The sequence below is a fragment of the Echeneis naucrates genome, chromosome 14 (assembly GCF_900963305.1).
Source record: "Echeneis naucrates chromosome 14, fEcheNa1.1, whole genome shotgun sequence".
Taxonomy (NCBI): Eukaryota; Metazoa; Chordata; class Actinopteri; order Carangiformes; family Echeneidae; genus Echeneis; species Echeneis naucrates.
Genome location: NC_042524.1, coordinates 13,486,851 through 13,507,915, shown reverse-complemented (window position 1 = coordinate 13,507,915; position 21,065 = coordinate 13,486,851). Strand labels below are relative to the sequence as shown.

General features: G+C 41.2%; 1 protein-coding gene across 7 annotated transcripts in view; it reads right to left on the bottom strand.

Moving 5' to 3' along the window:
- gria3a (glutamate receptor, ionotropic, AMPA 3a) overlaps positions 1-21,065 on the bottom strand; it is a 57,588-nt gene that overhangs the window by 12,803 nt on the left and 23,720 nt on the right. For all 7 annotated transcript variants that reach the window (XR_003841533.1, XM_029518722.1, XM_029518721.1 and 4 more), the window contains exons 4-12: positions 19,816-20,003; positions 12,551-12,604; positions 12,130-12,291; positions 11,605-11,772; positions 10,877-10,981; positions 8,522-8,629; positions 6,396-6,602; positions 4,597-4,970; positions 2,166-2,364 (exon numbers count right to left, since the gene is read on the bottom strand). Coding sequence is in view for 6 of the 7 variants with exons in the window: in XM_029518722.1 (XP_029374582.1) it covers positions 2,166-2,364; positions 4,597-4,970; positions 6,396-6,602; positions 8,522-8,629; positions 10,877-10,981; positions 11,605-11,772; positions 12,130-12,291; positions 12,551-12,604; positions 19,816-20,003 (1,565 nt within the window). In the remaining variant the exon portion in view is untranslated. The remainder of the gene's footprint in view (positions 1-2,165; positions 2,365-4,596; positions 4,971-6,395; positions 6,603-8,521; positions 8,630-10,876; positions 10,982-11,604; positions 11,773-12,129; positions 12,292-12,550; positions 12,605-19,815; positions 20,004-21,065) is intronic.

Genomic DNA, 21,065 nt, shown 5'->3' with positions numbered 1-21,065 from the left:
TTGACACATCACTGTCTGCCAAATACTTCATGGTTTTCCACCTTTGCACAGGCTGAATTATAATTAAAGAAAATTCCTATACACATGTCAAATGCAGATGTTTCTTTTGATCCAATGTGTGTAGCAGTCACCTACTTTCCTTGTTTATTTTCTCACCTCATAAAATTCATTCGCGACTTAAATGGAATTAGGATTGTTTAAACAAAGTGAAAGAGGCAAACAACTCCAATCCAGAGACTATAACAGTCTGAATTATTACACAGTAAAAGAAGAGAATCAGCTGATTCAGTATGAGCTGTATATTTATCTTGCAGCTTTGGAGACATCTAAATCGCTGTCCAGAGATTTGAAAGACTTTCTGAATCAGTGGTAATCAAACATCGGGGCTCTCCTGCCGTCTCTTCTGCAGTTTCGACTTGTCTTTCACATTTTTCATGAATTTCAGCAATGTTTTAAAGCACTGCTGTGCGAGAGTTATAGAGGACCAGCTCAACAATGACCATCCTGATTGGTCAACCTCAGTTCATGTTCAGTTCAGCTTGGCACTGCAGATCATGTCATTCTGCTTGAATGCCTTTATACTGTAAATCGGAGGGTCACATTATACACGCCACCCCTGCAAAGTCACACTCCCTTACACTGTTGAGAACGCATACAAGAAGGAAAATCTTTCATCTCCAACGTAAAAATGTATCCACATTTTTTTTATTTATTTTTTCCTTTGAGCTATACATGCTTTCATTTGATTACAGCTTGAGCGACTGTACGAAACAAGAAAGCCATTTCCTGCTCTTGCTCTCTCTGCTGCCAACAGCAGGTGTAAAATCGAGCAGATAAGTATGTCTGATAGAAATATGCTGAATTATCCTCACTGTATTTCAGTATAACCGCAATAACTGTCTGTAAATCTCAGGCGAGAGTGTAAGCTGTGATTTAATAACCTACCAAGGAAGTTAAGAAACCATCACGCAGCTTCTTTCTGATCACTCCCAAATCTAAAGAGCTCAGTCTGCATTTGTCAAATATCTCAGACTCACTTGGAGCAACAATCACACTGACTGAGACACAGAGAGGGACTAAAAATAGGCACAGCTCAGAGCAGGACATTGGCTGTGAATGACATTTCCATTTATAAGGAATATGGGGAAATGGAGAGAGCTTCTTTTTTGGGGGGAGGGGGGAATTGGAATAATAATGACATTTTGTACTTCTTTCTTTCTTTCTTTGTTATCAAGTCTGAAAAACACAGAGAATAGGCCTGATAATCAGACTGAACTGTCATTTCATTTTACTAATGAAACCCCAAACGGATCGTAGATATGAGCTGGGATTGAGAGGCCAAACCAGGACAACAGCTTCAGTCTGATGCAGAATTTCAAACATTAACACATGACAGTCAATATAATTACATACAGACTTACACAAGCTATAACCTGCTTTTCTAAATGGCCAGCACTAATTGAAGTTGATTTATTACTGCTTTTAAGTCTGCTTTAACAGCTTTATCTTCTTTTTTTATTGGAAGATATTTATGCAGTGGGTGACCTTGAGTATTTGTGGCCTTGCCTTGGGAGCACTGCAAATTAATCTACATATTAGTGGAGGTGCTCTGAGGCTAATCAATTCAGTTTATGGTTGTGGGAGGGCACATAATTGTCTAGGTTGCATAGCTGAGTTATCCCTATTGCCAAAAAGTGTGCAGCTGGAAGAAAAATCTTTAGCTTTTGATACAGTGAACCAAAGTTAATGTTCCAGGGTTTCCCCCCTGTGTCTCATATTGCTCTGCGTGGACACTTAGAAAATATGAGCTTATTTACATTATCCATCCCAAAGCGACGTCGTTTGAGTCACTTAACATAACAAATGTATGCAATTTTCTATCAGCTGTTTCTTCCTTCGGTGATACTTAATTTTCTTCTTGTAAATCTAAAACACTGTGCTGAATTAATCCTGTGTAGTTGTAGTATTAGTGCTGCATCAAGGAAAAATACAATTCTGGACATTCTTCTATTGATTATTCAGTCAATTTATTACCTGACAGGTAATAAATCAAAACCTGCATTAAAGCTCCAGAGACTAATTTGGCTCTGTGCTTTTGGCCAACGTTGGCATTGCTAGAGCGGCTCTTGTTGCACAGTGCAGTGACAGCCAGTTCAGAGACTCACCCTAAAGAACTCCTTTGTAGAGCCTGAGTCTAATGTCCCATAAGCAATTTCTGTCTGCTTGGCCAAGTCCTCGGCACTCTCGATCGGAGAGACCATCCTCTCCACAGTGAGGAAGGCAGCCAGGTTAGCCGTGTAGGAGGAGATGATGATGAGGGTGAAGAACCACCACACTCCCCCGACAATACGCCCAGACAGAGACCTGAGAGGAGGACATGAGGCAGAGAGACATGAGAGCAGCGTGCTCAGATGTGTGCACACAGGGGAAGAAGGATGGTTTCCACAGTGTCTGCAGCTCACTGGTTTGACATGAGAAGCTCAGTGTCATCTGAAATATCTCTGTATGGTTACATCAAATGTCCAGGTCTCGTAGCTGAATTATATGAACTCCAGTGTATTTGTCATCACTGCTGCTCTACGCTCTGACATATTAGCAGAAGTACCATTAAATCAATGTAGCTGCCTTTACAGGCGATCAAATCATAAAGTTATAATAAGTTTCATTTGCTCAATATAACTGTTCACATTTAGTTTTGGAACTAATTTAGGTGAGTAACCATCCAGAGAGCCAAAAATGCTCAGTCCAAAACAGCCTAAATCCAGCAGCTGGCAGACTCAACCCTGGTTTGCTTACGGATCACACTCTGGCCATGTTGTGTGCATTTCTTGTTTTTGGTTAAATAAACCAGAGCCTGATTACAATATAGTGAGTTTAACTGCTTGAGGTCTGCTGCAGCCAGTGCTTGATGTTAACTGAAGGCTTTTGTTTGCGTTTGGTCTAGTTATGCTGATGCAAAATGTAACACAGAGAATACTGAATTAAAAGCACCATGAGACTCTCTCAGTTCCTCAAATCAGTGTTTGATGAGTCAAACTGCTCCATTACACAGATACTCCCATCCTGATTGTTAGTCCTAAACCAATTTTATACATCAGTGTAAAGGCTCCAACTTCAAACCTGCACTTTGAAATTCAACCACATATTTTCGAATTAGCCTATTCCCTTTGGTGCCATCCTCAACTCTGAGGACTCTGAGGACCCATCTGCGTTGCTTCACTGCCCTGTCTGTGTGTTGCTCTGGGTGATTTTCAGATCTTATTATGTATTATCCAGAAATCTAAATAACTTTGTTTGCACTATATCGTTTCTCCATCATCCGGGGTTCTCAAGACAGATGGCACTAAAGTTTTAGTCGTAAATGTTTCCAGTAATTGAGATAATTACTTAAAAGGTCACATTAAGGCCAGTTTACTGCACTTGATTTGTGTTGTTTTAAACATAGTTGAGCCAGAGGCAACGTTGTATCCAGGGTGAGTTTACAGATTCCAGAAGGTGTGAAAATAAAACTTTCTCTTCTGATGAACCGTGCTAAGCTATAGTTTTCTCTTTTGCAAAAATTATGGCATCAATATTTTGAAAAACTGCCTGTACCCAAGCAAGAACTCACATTCGCTCTAACCCTAACCCCGCTCAATCGATTCTTTTCGCTGATTTACTTAACTTCAGATTTCAGTTTTCAAGAAGCTGCTTCCTCTGTGCTTCCTCATAGAAAGACTTCCAAGTCTCATTCAATACAGACCTGGAGATCTGAGCTTATATTTAGCCTTTAACATCAAATCTGTAACTGTAGATGCAGCAATCATCTCTTTGTGGAAATTGGGAGGCAGTCATTAACTCAATGGTCTTAAAAAAAAAAAAAAAAAAAAAGCATTAAAAGTTGGTTATTTTTAAATAACATTAATAAAAGCTGAAAGATCATTAAATATCTCAACATTACAAATCCCAGATTTTCCAGGTGGCACATCATCAATGACTCTATTCAATATCTAATTATTCCAAATCTGCGAAACTTTCTTGTCAATGGTCTTCAACTGAGGAGAGGATGTTAGAGGTGGGGACCTCAAAGAAGCAATCAGAGACACCACAAGAGTGATGAATAAATGAATGAATGAATAGAGGAGATGCCTATTGTATTGGGAAATACATCATGTGTAGGAGTTATGGTGCTAATGATGGTTCTTCAACACAAAATACATTATATGCACCAAGATGATGACGGTAAAATGGGACATGCAGCAAAAACACGGTAGCCCTCCAAGAGTCATGAGGAAGCCAGGCAGCTACACTGAATGTAATGTAATGGCCCCTGTGCATGTTACAGCCCTCAGCATGGTGGATATAAGTTATTTTGTGGATGCAAAGCATCACTGCCAGCATGCAGCTTGAAAACAAATGGATGGACAACACAGTGAGGAGTTTATGGAAGGAAGTACAGTGAAGTGGAGCATGAGGTTAGGTGGACATCACCCGCACTGAAGCTCAAAATAACATATATGCACCATGGCAGAATGGAAATGTTGGCGTGGGACTATAAAATGCAGAAAGATGATGGGGACGGCTGAAAGGTGGTGAAGAATGAACACATCAACCAACCTTGGTGAGATATCGCATCCTTGCTGCATGAAGGCACCCAAGGAAAACCACAGGCTATTAAAAATCCCAAAGTCGTTTGGAGGGTCTGGGGGGCTCTGAGGGTCTTTGGCCTCATCGTTCTCGTCCAGATGCCACTCATACGGGCTGAACCGGCTCACCAGGAAGAGCACCACACTCACGCCGATATAGGCAAAAACTATACACATCCAAATCTCATAGGCCAGCGGGTCCAGGAAGGAGAACACCCCGGGTTTGGACTTTTGAGGCTTCTTAATCATAATGGAGATGCCCAAGCTCATGAAGGGCTTAGAGAAGTCTATCACTTCTTCCCGTACCAATGTTATAGTTAGAGGCGCCACAGCTATGTCAGCTCTCTGTGAAAATGGGAACAGGCACACTGGGAGTTAGTCTTGCAGAAAAAATATCATTAATAACTAATTGAAGTTTTGAATATTGATTTAAAAAAGGAAATATTGATCAAGCTGAAGTCGGACCAATAACCACGTCTGTAAATGAGTCACACTGTGTTATAATCACACGCACATGGCCAAGCACCCAACTATTAAGTGAATTAATGGAATAAAGAGATCGGACACATTGAAATTCAGCAGCCCAGAATACGCTGAGTGCCCGACCTGTGATAATGGCAGTGAGAGCAAAGCTGCCATCTGAAAGTGAATCATTCAGCATTTGTGTTGGCTAATGTCTTTGTCTCAATCCAAATCTCCCCCATGAATCAAGTGGAGGGTCGAAAGACAGAGGTGGAGGAGATTATGTAAGGAACGCGTGAAATGTGAATCGGCCTGGTAAATTCACCTCCATCATATCCTCTGCAATGCCCGACAGGTTCATCCGTTAATACCGCACAGCAGTGAAATGCTCTGAGGGCAGAGTCCTGTAACTGGGCCCCACTCTGACTTAAAAACACCGTTATAGTTAACCTGGATGATTCATTAGGAGGGCTCTCTGAATGCAGCCACGCATTATTTATTCTTCTAGGAGTTCATTTACATCTGAATGAATAATTAATGGAAATATAAATTCATTGCAGAAATATAGCTGAGGGCTTGTCTATGGCCATTTCAATTACTACACAGGGTCCCCTCCATCCATCTGAGCTATTAATATTGGTGTAGTCATAACTTCACAAATAACAGGTGTTAAACTGAGAGAGCTGCACTCAAGCGCTGTTTGCATGCAAATTTGTTTGGATCTCAGTGTGCCAAGTGAGATTCTTTTTTGTTTTTATAACATTCATTCAGCAGCTGAGGTCTCATAAAAGATGCAAATCATCTTGTTACAGCCAGTTCAAGTGTGAGTGAGCCACAAGAGGGATGATGAAACCATTCAAGGTGAATTTAGAGTCTAAGAAGTGCTTTCCAAAACTCACCAAGTCCACTTTAATCAAATAGCAACAATTCATGCCTGCACTACACATTAGATGTGTTTATTTTTTGGTTTTGTAACATGACTGTTTATCTTTTGATTTAACAGATTACCAAAGACAACACAGCCACCGTCTGAGTCAGATTTTCTTGGCTGACATGAAGCTGGTGAAAGCAAGGCTGGTTGGACCGAATACCGTAAATGATAAGATTCACATTAAACTTATATCATTCTGTTTCTATTTTTGGTTTGGTTCTGAAAATGGACTGAGGAAGTTTTAGAAAAACTCTCTTCTGTTCAAATGCAGAAGACCTTTCGAGATATTTTACCCTGGTTAACAATAATCTGAGGATTAAGAAACAGGAATCAGTGAAAGATGAATTTCTAAGCAACACAGGCAGACTGACACTTACCCCATAAACCAGTTCACCCACCATCCCATTCCACGTCTTGGTCTCTGGATCTCTGGCTCCATACTTCCCATCAGGCACTATTGACAGCTTATATTTTATCCCCACATGTTTTGCAATTTCAGAAGCTAAATCGACACAGTAGCCTTCATATCTCTCATTCCCATCCAGCTGCATATAGTTTTTCTTGTACATCACATATGGAGCTTCCTGTTAATTAGACAAAGTTTTGAGTTCATAACAAAAAGAAAAAGCACGCATCCACAGTGGCCAGACCTCACTGGTCATGAGCCATGATTTGGTACTGCAGCATGCACACATGCTGGGTTGACAAACAAACACCATGAAAAGACAAACGGGTTGAACATAACTACACAACTAAAGTTACAGGCATGTGACTGGGGGACTTGACATATTAAAAAAGCGGGCCACTGCTGGAGTAAAGAGGCCAGTGGGGCCAGCGGGAGGAGTAAAGCAGCTAACACATATAGAAGGAGGCAAAGCAGGATAACAGGGCTCCCTCATGCTGTCCTCATCGAAAAATCTAAATCTGTGGAAATGGGCGACAGGCAGGGGGTTGCATGTGCTTTGCATCAGCGCGGCACAGAGGGAAGAACAAGCTGAATGGAGCACTTTTCCAGTTCATAAAGTAAACGTCAGTGACAACAGAGAGATTAACAACAATCAGAAACATGGAGACTCATTCATTCATGCAGAAAAAGTGAAAACCACTTCAGAAAAGTAGTGGCCACAAAATGTTCTCTTGTTCAATTTGCTTTTCAGTTCACAGCAGTAAAATAATCTGCTTGTTTTCACGAGTGTGCTGTTTGACTACTTCACATCGTCTCTGTGCCTGAGATTTCCAATAAAGTCATGTCATTCCTCCAATAATTAAAACGTGTACGATTAAACTGCCTTTAGATGAACATTTGTCATCTTGGAATATTCATCAATGGAGATTTGTTCTCTCACATGGCATGTTCATGTCTTGACTTTGTTGTTTTTGACTTACAATAGAAGTCATCTTCAGAGGAGACTGTTACGTGATGCTTTAGTAGCCAACAGTTTCACTCCTTTTTTTTTTTTTTTTTTTTTTTGAGCTAGTCCTTCTTTACCTTCTCTACCATCCTACAGTCATGTGCAATGTTATAAAAGACAAAATGAAAGTTTTCCACCCAAAACAATTAGGTGATCTTTCATTGAATATTTAAAGTTATGGAACATAAGAAAAGCAAGATGAAGTAAATGGAATGACTGTGATGCCGCTAAAACAACAGGCGTCATAAATAAACTCAAAAACATGCCTGCCATAGAGAAAATAATGCAATGACACAGCTCTTCTGCTTTCCTACCCACACTCTGCCCATTATTGTGTTGCCAGCCTGGTCATGATGATAATGAGTTTCTCAACGTTGAAATGAGAATGTGTGACTCTTAAATTCTGAATTTGCCTAAGATGAAAACATAATAGGCAAAGTCAGAAGGAGCGAGAAGCCATGGTTTTAAATGTAAGATAAGGCGCACCTTATCTTACATTTAAAAATGGCTGATGATTACTATCCTAAAGCTGGTCTAACTGACACTGTGTCTGAACCTGGTCCTGATAGACTGGGAGCACCGGTTTTAGACAACTCTTACATTGCAACTCAGTGCTGACATTCTAGGTAACCTGAAGTGAATTTAAAAAGAGATAAGCAGCCAAAGGTTGCAGCCTTTGGTTGTTTATGTCCTCCTCGTGTGCATTCATTTCATGTCTCCTCCGAGACACAGCCGTCCCCAGCGTCACTGACATTTTACTTAATGAGAGGGAAACCTTTTTACTTACGTATGCACTGAATGTGAATACGATGGTGTCTATCTCTAAAGTTATAATTACCAAAGCCGTTATTGTGATGTCACTACTACAACAGCCCACTGTAATATAAAAAAACCAAAATGCTTTGGCACCCACACGGATACAGTTGAAACACTCTTTGTGAATCGACTGTTTCAACATGTAGTGAGTGGATGGAAAGCAACTGAAAATAAAATAATTCTACCCTCCCAGGACAGATTGCAACAATGGACACCTTGACCTTGAGTGGCAGAAATCTTAAGGTGAAACATTTAAAACCTGCTTGAGAGTGTACCATAATAGTAGTGACCACAATTGTTCGGTTTTCCACAGAAGAGGACTCGTTGGTGACCTGTTGATCCATTATATATACAAATTTTTCGTATTCATTCCAGTAGCCGATCTGAAAATGACATAAAGGTTCAGAGTTATTACAGGAAGGAAAGAGTTCTTTTTCTTCTTTTTCTGTGGAGCCTCCAAGTGCATGGGTTGGAAAACTCTATCTGCCCAACAGGAGACTGTTTTGGTTTTGCCTGATGCACAGTTTTATTAAAAGCTTGTAGTGGTACCTCTCAATTCACCTGAGCTACACTTGAGCAGAGTAGGAGTAATCTATTCCTGGCTCAGCAAATGTTCTCTTATATAACAGGAATGCAGCACCAGTGGAGCCCTTGAAGGCTGATCAAATTAATACCAGTAAGACAAACCTAATAAATTTAAATGTGTCTTATCTAACCCATGCAGAAGGTTGTTTTACTGTTCTATTAATAATACACATGGCACACACAGTAAAATCTAACACAAAAACAAACACAGGCCTGTGTCTGATTCCAGTAGCTGCATTATGATTATTTCTTTTACACGCTGATTTATTCAGCCAAGAAGAAATCAAGGAGTCCCAATGCTGGTAGCTATAATGCGCAGTACTCACTCCGTTCTCACTGCAGATTGGCTCACACTGAGTTTGGATTAAAGGGTCGCTGTGATGTATGTTGCCTTGTGAGCTGAGCTATGTGGACAGTATGGGGCCATTTCCACTTGGTGCCAGCTTCTCTGAGGACTGTGTCAGAGGTCAGGGTCATGCGAGCCAAGTCGCAGTGCCATTGTGGGTCTGTGAGCGTTCAGGAGGTATTGTTTTTTTCTTACGGTTTGCACAGCTACAGACTGCCCTATTAGAGTAGACCAGTGGGCACAATGAGAATCCACATATATGGAGGCACATTAAGGCCAACAGAAATTAGAAAAGTTATTATTTTTGCTGTGAACACTCAATGCTGAAATTATTTTCGAAATGAATGTAACCACTCCTCTTTCATTACTGTAGAGAAGACATTTCAAAATGTCTTTTTGACCTCCAAGTTAGGGTAAATGTAGGTCAGTGTTTGTCTTGGTAAGCAGACATTCTCTGGTAGCTCTGCTTTACAAGCTAATAACGGGGTGGACAATGTTCTGTTAGTTGTATTGAAGGACCTAATCTGGCATCTAAACTGACAGACATTGTCAAGTGTTAGAGCTGTCAAGCTAACTAACCGAATGGCTTTTTTCGAACAAGAGAGCATTTCCCCCTGTGGATGTTTGTTGGCTTGTTTAGTAAGCCAAGGCATAAGACCAGACGTGTCCTGCTTGTTGACAAAATGGAAACACTGCTGCAGGAAGAAAATCTATCCCACAGCTCACAGCCTGTGTCTAAGGGTAATGAGGATGTGGATTTATTCAAAAGAGGAAAGAGGACATCTAATTTACACTTTGCATTTCTATGTGGTAGCACGAAGTAAATCCAACAGGAGCGGGTACAAATGGGGAGAAATTAATACTGTGGTTAGGATGTAAGATGTAAAATTTTCCTCACAGCATCTTTAGAGGGCATTAATGAAGAGTGCATTTGACTGAGGATTTCCACGAGAAAGACCCTGAAAACTGAAGTCACATTTAAATATCAAATGCATACATATAATAATATCAGGTACTTATAATCTTGCAGAGCCAGCCCACGAGCCTCACTCTGTGTTTTTCTGTCTGCAAAAGCTGTGTGGGTCCCTGCTAGTTGCCTCTTCAAGTAACTGCAGGCTTTGTTCTTCATTCAGGCGTCAACATGAAACATATCAAATGTTCACACGTGCACCACTGCCTTAGCTGTCAGTGATTTTAGGACTATATTTTCAATTTGCACGTGCGCGGCAGCTTGTCTAGAAAAATGGCTCGAAATTGTTGACTATAATCTGGTTCTGAATAAGTGTGAGCCCTGCTTTAGAAGAGTGGTTTCTTATTGTGCATCTACAGTTTGTTCGTGTGCTTTCTGAGCTTTGAGCCATGTCATTGTCTAAACTACCAATCCCCCACGTTGTAGAGTGGTCCCACTTCTGTCTGCAGGGCTCAGCTGAGTCTCAGTGGACACTTTCCAGATTCTAATCTCAGGGGGAATGTGTGCTGCCATGAATTGGATTGGCTTTGTAAGACTTACTTCTGTCTAAATCTGAATCAACTATAACTCAAATTCTGCCAGCATCCCATAAAAAAAAAATCAAGATCCACATTATAAAGCTACCTGACCTCCGTCCTGCTTTTCTCACCATATACCACTGATATCTGTTCCGAATGCAAATCCAGCAAAGAGTAGTAACTCGTGTTTTTGTGCTTTGTGCTCACTTACCCTCCTGGGACCTCCCGTCTTCATCTCATATACATCGATTGTATAATTGGATCGCCGACCAAACGTGTCAAACTGGATGTTTCCTGTCATACCTTGTACCTGGACCTGCCAGGGACCAGGAAAAAATAATGATACTTGTTCCTCACACACAGCAGGTGAGCACACAACATGATTACATACAATAAATCATCTTAATATTTTAGTTTTTTTTTTCTTCTGCTTGTAAGGAAAGTGTTGAGACCATTTATGAGTTTTGAACCAATCAGTTTAATGTGGAGGAGAAGTCTGTAAAATTCTCAAAAATATGTTAAAGGTGAGATTTTTAAAACAAGGGAGAGATTAACCTCAATATTTGTTTAGAGATCAGAAAGAGTAGCTGAGGTATTTCACTCACATTGCAGTGATGAATAAATGAATTCAAAAACATTTAGTTGTCCCATATGAATGAAGTGTACAAAGAAGTGCACGTCTCCACAATGATGGTTATGAATGTATGTCATGGTTTGGTTTAGTTGGTATTGTTTCTCAATTGTAGGCCAATATTGAGTTCTCTTTCAAGACTGAACGAAGTAGAAGGGGGAAAGATGAAATAAAATTAAAGAGAAATGCAAATGGTGAAAAATATTTTTGAAGCGGAGCAAAAAACTCCACCCGTTTGTCATGGGATGAGGCCATAGGGTGAAAAAATAAAAACCAGCTCTTCACAGAGACAGTGCCCTCAGTCCTACCATTTTGAGGGCTCTCTCGATGTCGATGCCTTGGCTCCAGGGGACGGCAGGGTTGGCGAGGCAGTCGCCGGCACTCCCCCTGCGAGACACATCCACCCGCTGCCGCCGAAGGTACCGGAAGGCCTCCGCAATCACGAGGATGGCATCGTGGGTCAGTGCTGATGTATACTAGGACAAAGGTCAGAAGAAACCCAAGTGATGCACCAGTGACATCATCAAACACTGTAGCTGCCACAACCAAAGCAAGGTTACTATTTCTGCAGCAGGACCTGGTATACAGAGTGCACAGTGAAAGAATAAGAATATCAAAGCCGTGCTTGTGATTGACACAAAAATTGCCTGAGTATGAAATCTCTGTCTATTCAAAGACGAGCAGGTGGCAAGTTATTTTAGCAGCAGCTCGGTGAAAAGATTCAGACTGACATATTTCTCTTGTTTAAATGCAGTTATTACTTTCAGACTACAATGAAAAAAAGGGATCTATGAAGATTTTGAGCTGCAGCATCGATACAGTTCCTCTCTGACCTTCAGTGGAGTGTTTTTGGCCTCTGGAAATTCTCTTTCATCCAGCCGCTCCCAGCGCTGGAGGAACTGCTGGACAATGGGGCTGTCTGGGTTGATGATCTGGAAGCCTGTGAGGTTGGCTCCACCAGAAAAGACCCTGTCCAGGCTCATGTTGGAGAAACCCTGAGAGCAAAGGGCACAACTGGCTGCTAACAGAGCAAGGAATCATTAGCAACACAGGAAAAGCCTAAAAACCTGCTTGAACTTCATCATTAATTGAACCATCATTAAATCCATTATAACTACATATTGAGAGAACTATGATTAAGTGCTACATGTCTATGCACTTCATTAAATCCAAACGAGTAGTCATGTTTTTTTTTTGCTTTTTTAAATTGTGTTACTGCGTTGTGTTTAATTATGTCATGTTGGGAGCTCTCACCAAGTTGGCGAGGATGTAGTGGTATCCTCTGCTGTTCTTTCCCGAGGTCACCACCTACAAGTCGCAGGAGATGCGCAGCGAGTCACACACACATCTCAAAACATGGAGATGATTTAGAGAGGTTGAGATTCAGACCTTCAACCTTCAATGTCCTAACAAACACTGAGATGTTGGAAGAATGAAAAAAAAAAAAAAAGGGAAGACATTTTAAAGCTACATGTGCAAGGGCAAGAGGGAGCGTGTGGGCACATTTGTACATTTGTGTTTTTAGATGAGACACACACAGAGCGGAGAGAAACTGTGATGACAGTGCTTGTTCCTTTCCATTAACTTCAACATGTAAAATAAGGTCAAAGCTCCAGCAGACCTCTCTCTCCCTCTCTTGCTGCAGCTGCCTCTGCTCTACAGTCTGCCTCTTCCAGATCCGCTTGTCTCAGTCGCATAAGAGACTTAATTAAACCCAAAACGTTGTACAGCACCTGTCTGAGCCAGGAGACACAGAGAGAGCTGCACTTTCTTATTTCTTTTCAACTCTCTTATTTCTTTTCACCAGTCAAGCCTCTCTCTCTCTCTCCCTCCCTCCCTGTTTTTCTCTCTCTCTCTTCAAAAAGATACTGAGGGGGTGGATAGTTGTTTTTCTTTTCCCTGTCCTTTCACTTTCGACACTCGCCTCCAGTTTTTATAAGTATACTTAGGCTCTGAAATCATCTAAATGTTAAACATCCAGAGTGAAAGTGATATCATATTAAAGAGATTTCATGAAGAACTTAAACCCAGTCATTGGCTCCTCTGTGAAAGTACTCCCACACCTGTGCTCTTAGAGGCATTTTGTTTACTTACATTTATCTCCAGAGAGTGGACGTCCTTGATGGCTCTGAGCCATAGCCTTCTGACCAGTTATACACTTTGAGCAGTCAGAGAGCAAACAGAGAGCAAATAACAAAGCGTATGCAATGGCTGGCCAAAACTCACTCACACCCTGGCCCCTCTGTTTCTGAAAACTCAGCTCAGCTCAAACAAAACAATAAAACTAATAATGATGATGGAGTGCTTTTTATAGTTTTCTCATTCAAACGGGTTCAATTGAATACAAAGGTCATGAACACATAGCGTGAGTCTTGTTTTACTAAACTCAAGCCACACGTTTCTGCGGTAATGGTACAAATATTTCAAACATTTTATTGGAGAAATTTCAGAAATTATTCAAAGCCGGAGCCTTTCCTCACACAAATATTGCCTCATACTCATTCTGTACTGATTTTATTTACTCATTTGGTTGATAGAGTTGATTTCTGTGCCAAGTATTTTCTTTCAAACCAACATGAAAACATTTCGACCTGCATGAAAATATAATAAGTATTTCTAAGTGTCACCAAATGAGAAGAAATGTTCTGGTAAGGGATAATTTCATTTGTTTTACTGTTGGGTTTCTCTCGGTTTTGTTGGCAGTGCTTTTCTTCTAAAAAAAAAAAAAAAAAAGCATCTGGGCATAACAAATATTTTTAGGATCTCGATGCTCCAGTTTCATGGTCCCCTGGGATAATCGCTTTTTCTGAGTATATGAAGCCACCAGGAACCCGGAGGAGGTCAGGCACTACAGTCACTGAGAGAACAACACTTTTACTGCCACAAGACTCATATCTCCCCCTTTGTCAAAACCTCTCTCTCAAATAACATTCTCTTCAAAGAGTTTAGGGAAAAGGAAACCTTGGAAAGGTAACCTGAAGCTCTGATTGTATTGACTCCTGTCTACATTTTTAATGCTTATTGAATGGAAACGATCCTCGGTGCCATGCCTAGCAAACTCTTCTCTACAGTTAAGGATTTCATCTAGAGCAGCATAGTGGAGCAGTGGTTAGCACCGCTGCCTTACACCGCCAAGGCCTTGGCGATCTGTCTGTGTGGAGTAAGTTTGTTTGCCTATCTGCGTTCCCTTATGTTGCTCCAGTTTCCTCTCATAAGCCAAAGATGCGCACAATAAGTAAAGTGGTGACTCAACATTAGTGTGTATAAGTCAGCACTGTCACACTCTGTGAATCTGTCCTGGATGTCCCTCATTCCCACAATCAGTCGGGATCGATTCCAGGGATAAGCAGTGTAAGTAATGACTAGATGAGTGTTTTCATCTGGAGCATCTGGAATAAGGTTGAATCTGAATCAAAAATGGTAATAGTGTAACACTCATGTTTACATGATGGGCCAGTGTCCTGAAAACAGGAGAGAACTGGTATGAATGTATCTTTAGCGTAAAGCTACACAGTGGAGATGTTGACCGCTCGCTGTGCAATTGAGCATTCATAATAGTAGATCCGTAATTTTGCCTGATGACTCATTCCATGGTTTCATACACTGATCAACAACATGCAAAGCGACATAACAATGACACAGCCATGACAAGACTGCAGGCTAGTACACATGGCTTTTACTAATGCTACTTTTTTAGATATAAAAATATATTTTAAATTATATATAATACGGCAGCACAACAACATACTGGTTAGTGCTGTTGCCCCACCACAGGAGGGTCGTGGTTGCCTTTCTTTGCAGAGTTTGCGCGCTCTACCTACGCAGCACATTTCTTTATATGCATCAAAAATAGACACACATTTCAGTGAAAAATGCTAAATGAAAGTAGCTGTCGTTTACCCACCCATCATTATTATGGGTGGGTAAACCTCAACTTCAGATTTAATCCAGTTGTAAAGTGCTGGTGTATCAGCAGGATTCTCTCTTGCAAATATGGACAGAGTTTTATACTTCACAGTTAAAAATAAATCACTGCACATCAGCTTCCATCCCCCGCTAGTGCATTACAATCGAATGAATCATCGCTAACAGACAAATAAACCCAGCACTTAGACTCTTGTTGCAGCTCCACATTAATATTCACCCCTTTATCCTTGTTGAGGAAATGATCACAAACAAGAGGCCATCTCGCTGTGCTGCGCAAGAGGCAAGTGAGTCAGGTTTTAATTTTCTTTATTTCCAAGTTTCAGTCCTGTTGCCTGCCTGTCTGGATGGGGCAGGTCTGCATTTCCCTGGCTGGTGCTGGTCTGGGCTGCAGGATGATCAGCCTAAATATTCCTGTGGGAATAGACACTAATTAAACAGGCTGGAGCCTCAGACCTGTGCTGAACTGGATGTCTGCCCAAATTCGACTTTCCCCCTACTGACGGAGGCATCTCTTTGTTACAGTGATCCTCCTTCTTCAGAACTGCAACGGGCATTGCAAGGTTGATAACTGCCTCTTTTCTCCACTCAACTAAATATTGTTATGCTACCAGTAACAGGGCAAAAATATGAGGAGGGATTTAAGATGACATGCAAAGAATATATATCCAGGAAAGAGAGAGGCATGTCTATATATCAGCAAACATTACTCCAGATGTCACTGAAAAACCTGCTGTTCATCAATCCTCACTGTGCAGGTGAATGTTTGAATGGAGATGAATTGTCACATAAATTTCTGTCCCTCTGCACATTATACACAATAAAAACAAAACTGTTGGAAGAGATGCTAGCCTTATGATATATGGAGTAATTGAGCAAAATATGTCTGCTGAAATTAATGTTTCTTCTTTTTCTCTAGTCTGCCGGAACAAGTGGCTGATTTGCCATCAGCTGCACTTCTTAACTCCACAGTCTTCTTATTAAGAGCCAATAAAGATGAACTGTCCTCACTGTCCTTGTTACAGCTGCCAGCTCTCCTGCTTTTGCGTGTTTGATGTTGCTTTTAACACAGACTTCTTCTGGGTCTCCTTTGGACACGTGGGCGACAATAACTATGTCTATTACAGTCATTCATTCATTCATTCTGGAGGGTGCAGGGGTGCTCACCTCGGCGGGGGCGGGGCTCACCCTGGACAGGTCGCAAGTCCATCTCCGGGCCAACACACAGACGCAGAGAACAACAACCACTCACACTCACATTCAGACCTACAGACAATTTAGAGTCACCAATAACCTAGACATTCATGTCGTTGAACAGTGGGGGGAACCCGGAGTACCCGGAGGAAACCTAGGAATCGAAGTTTATGGGCATAAGCTGGCAGGTTCGATGCCACCTATGCCACTATGCTGTCCCTTATTACAGTCAAAGTGTTTTTATTCTTAAACTGTGTTTTCTTTTTGCAGTCAATGCTCAAAAAAATGAAATGAACAGATATGTCCCTTGTTGTTGTTGCTGTTGTTGGTTTATTTGTAGGGCACCACAGTTCAAAGCCTTGTGTGTGCTTCATCCACATTTTTCATATGAAAGCTAAGGTCAACCGATTGTGGAGAAATAATGACACAACTAAAAAGTTTAAAAAGGGGCAATAAGGGTTACGCTGTTACAATCCAATCTTTCTGTATAGACTGAGATGAACAATTAAGTTCCTTTGTATTCAGTTTTTGGCTATAACTCTAATAACAGTAATTTAGAAAGCAGGTTTGCTTTATAGCAGTTATGTCTTATCCACTGTTTCTTTGAGGGTGGTTGAAGATACATTATGGCAATTAAACTTCAATCAGGCCTATTTCTCATAATCAATTATTCTTACCAAAATACATTTTTACACACATGGCAGCCAGTACCAGTGAGCATCAGGTTATCCCCTATACAAATGAAGTGTATGTGCATCCTCATGCTTACACTGTAAGACCAGGAAATACAAACAGTAACCGTTGATCAGCTCACAGTATGTTTAACACTGAGAAGCACTGGGTATACAGTGGTAATGTATAGAGCCTGGCCTTGAGGCCCTCATCTCAACAACTATTGGATGGATTGCCATGAAATTTTAATACACACTTTCGATGTCCCAGGAGTATGTATCTTATTGACTTTGATGATCCTCTGACATTTTGTCCGGCACTCAAGCTTCAGTCGTACTAAATTAAGATAAATATGGTCCACCCCTCAGAATAAATATTTATTCTATCACACTTTTTTATGTCATGCCATTACTGTCATTCCCCGCACAAACACAACACAAAAGCACTATTCACATAGAGGATTAAATAACATCTACACAGATGTAATCTGAATAATCCCATTACAGGATCTTTTACTATCCTACTCACTGGGTGTGGAATTTCAGTGCACCTCTGGGTGTTCCGCACTTCTCCTATTCCCTCCAAAGCTCTTGACAGACACTACATTGCTCAATCCCCACCATTCCCCCCCCCCCCCCCTCTCTTTAACTCTTCCTGTGTCTGTCCACTGAGCAGGAGCAGGCTGGAGGTGACGGGTCCTCTCTGGCAGCGATTATACATCAACTGCGCTTCTATTATTGACGAGAAGCCTTAGAGATGTTTATCGCTCCGCCTGCACTTTACTGAAGGGATAAACAGACTGATATTTTTAAAGTTGGTTAAAGAGCCAGCTGGGGAGAGAAAATCCCACAGTACATTTATCAACAAAGACAGTCTGCTGCAACTGAAACTACCCTGGTAAGAAAAATAATTAGCACTCATTAAGTGATAGATGTCTGTGTAAAAATGCATTAATAATGCAAGGGCTATATATGACAGCCCAAGAACAGGTATCAGACTTAAACATCATTATGATGTCTGTGGTGTCTTCATGAGGTTGGATATCTGGTTAAAAAATAAATCCTGTCCAGAATGGTTGCGTCCTTGTTGCCTGAGTGATCTTGATGTGTTTGCTCATTCCTGACTTTGTGAGAGATCTCCCTTCAGGCTTGGAGGGTAGGCTATTTATAATAGGCTCATTGTTGTTGCTGTTATGGGACAGTGTGTCCTACTTACTGTGGGAGCTGATATTACATTATAGCAAGTGTTGATGTCACAGCTCCTACAAGAAGTCGTTCTCAGGAGACGCTGGCACGTCCTGCCACTCTCGAACATCTGGAGAGACACTTTGCTGACAGATGGTGCCTATAAGGCCACCACTAACATCAATCTGCCACAGCGATGACATTGTGAGTGGAGTAGCCTGACATGGCGCAGACATGACCACCAGTATCTGATATCTGGATAACTTGGATTGAATATTTCAACGATTTGAGAAGAAACCCTCTTCATCAAAATGCAGAAAGAAAGTGTGAATGAAAATGTTCTGTGCCATCACATATTCCTCCATGTCAGATGAAGTGAAGATAGATCCATGGTGAAGGTCAGAGAAAAAAACTGTAAGACTGGTAATAATGAAGATCATTATGTAGAGGGCAGAAGACTCTACACATAAATGTCTCAGCAAGGAACAGGAGGTTAACATGTGCTCACAATTGATGGTTCAAATGAGCTCTCTCTCTCTCTCTCTCACTCATACGCACGCATAAACAAATGTGTTTCCTGTTGATTGTTCAGTTTCTCTCTCCCAACAAGTGCCACTCACAAAACTGATCCTTCTGATGTGTCCATAAGGTTCAGACAAGCCACACCACTCACTTAAGCTTAGATGAAGATCGCCTTCACTGTTAAAAGAAACCAAATGCTCCTCCAGAGTCGAACTTGTACTTTTTACAGAAGCTCACCCATCCAGCCTGACCCCTCACCAGGCACCAAGCAGGATAAACACGTCACAAAACTGTTTCTCCAAAGCGGGCAGAGTAATTATTTGTATGACGCACATCCAAAAAACATGAACATAGATTGGTTTTGCAGATAAATGGTGGTAATTCTCATTTGCAAGACAAAATGTGACCACATGCACGACAAAGCTTGTAATTCCCCAAATGAACAATAATGATCTTCTAAGTAGGAAGCAAAGTCCCAGTTAAGCCTCATTGAATACATTTTCGATGATGAAGTATTTTCTATGATACAGGCACATTGAAGCACACCACCTAACACTGAACACTGAATGTGAATCGAGACTCGTGGAAAAACTGCTCGCTGAAGATCACCTAGGAAACAAGGATGATGAGGCTGTTTAATTCCTCCACATGAATTAAACCCAGGTGACCTAAAACTATCTACGCACAAAAAAACAACAAATTACAAGCCTTAATTGAATGTACCCATCTCGCCTGTTTTAACATTGACTCTAAAAGAGATCTGAGGCAATCATAATGCACTCCAAGTTCTTAGGGTAACAACAAAAAAGAAATGAAGTGTATTGAGCCGAGCTAGCAAGGAGAGCATCTGATTTCTCTAAGCATGTAAGTGGAGATGGTGACAACGCAAAAAGCGAGAAAGCAGATAGTTTATTCCTATAAAAATAGAGAAAACATGAAGCTGAATAAAAGAATTTTAGGGAGAGGAAGTGTGTTTCCAGTGCTTTCTTTGTCCTCAGGTAAAAGACCGTGGTGTGACTCTACCTGCTCCAGTATGGAGTTGATCCTGTCCACCTCACAGTCGATTAGGAAGCGTTTCTCCTGCCGGCGGTCCATCTCCTCAATGATGCGTCTGTACTCTGTGGGGTTCACAATGTTCCCCACTGAGCGGGCTGTCACCTGCCAGTTGTTGGCAACAGCTGACTCCATGATGGCCTGGAGGATAGTAAAGCCTGCAGGAGCAGAGGAAGAAGAGCTCCATCACACAATTGTCTTTTTGGATTTCAGAGCTCAGCAGCAGATAAAAGCTGTGCTCCAAACTCAAGGGCTGTGAGGGTATGCTGGCTATCAACAATGGTTAACAACATGTTTAATGTGTGAAAAGCATTTGGCTGGCTATTTATTACAAACTATTAAAAAGCCCATGATGCATTGTTGAAATGTTTATCTGAACAATGAAATCCCTTTGTAGGACATGCAGCTTCTTATAATCTGTTTAGCAGCTATCCAAGATAAATGAAAGAAAATGTCTGCAGCAGGTAAAGAGAAAGGTTTATACACCCACAAAATCTGAAGTTAAAGCTGCGGCATCTATAAAAAAGACCAAGTTACAGAGTGCAATTAGCGTGCTGTCCTGCTTTAATAGAGGAGGAGGACGTCACCTCAGTTTTCTCTTTCCTGAATCTCTGAAGGGTATTCAGAGCTCCAAACTCAAGGCTAAAGGTGAGACAGACATGACACCACAATGAAACGTGTAGCACATACTCCAGCAAATGCAGTGAAACAAACTGCTAAAGAAGCAGCTGACAAAGTGCGACTGGTGTAACTCAACGGTGTTTCTACTTTGCAGAGCTCACTGGGCTACAGGATGAATGGGCAGATGAAGGACGTGAAAGGAAGACGCTGAGCCAAAAGTAACCTGGATGAGCAGGGACACTGATAAGCCACTGTACAAACAGTCTGGGGGGCTTTAAGAACTCCTCTCATGGTCAGCAGTCATGACTGACAGTTACTACATCAGCCAAAAAGAGACAGGAGTGAATCAAACAAAACAGGAAAGTCTTGCTCTTTAAAGCTCTCTGTGACTTCTGTCTTTGAAAAGTTCTATATAAATAAACATTACTCCCTTGCTTACATTTGAGTTGTTAAAGAAAGGTATATCATTTGGTCCTTTGTCTTTTGGAGAAACAGAATTTTTGGTCTGGCATTGACTGAGGCAGTTTATGAGTCTCCGTTCACAAACATGTTACATATATTTTAATGCATCATCACTCCAACTGCTCGCTTATGTTTGG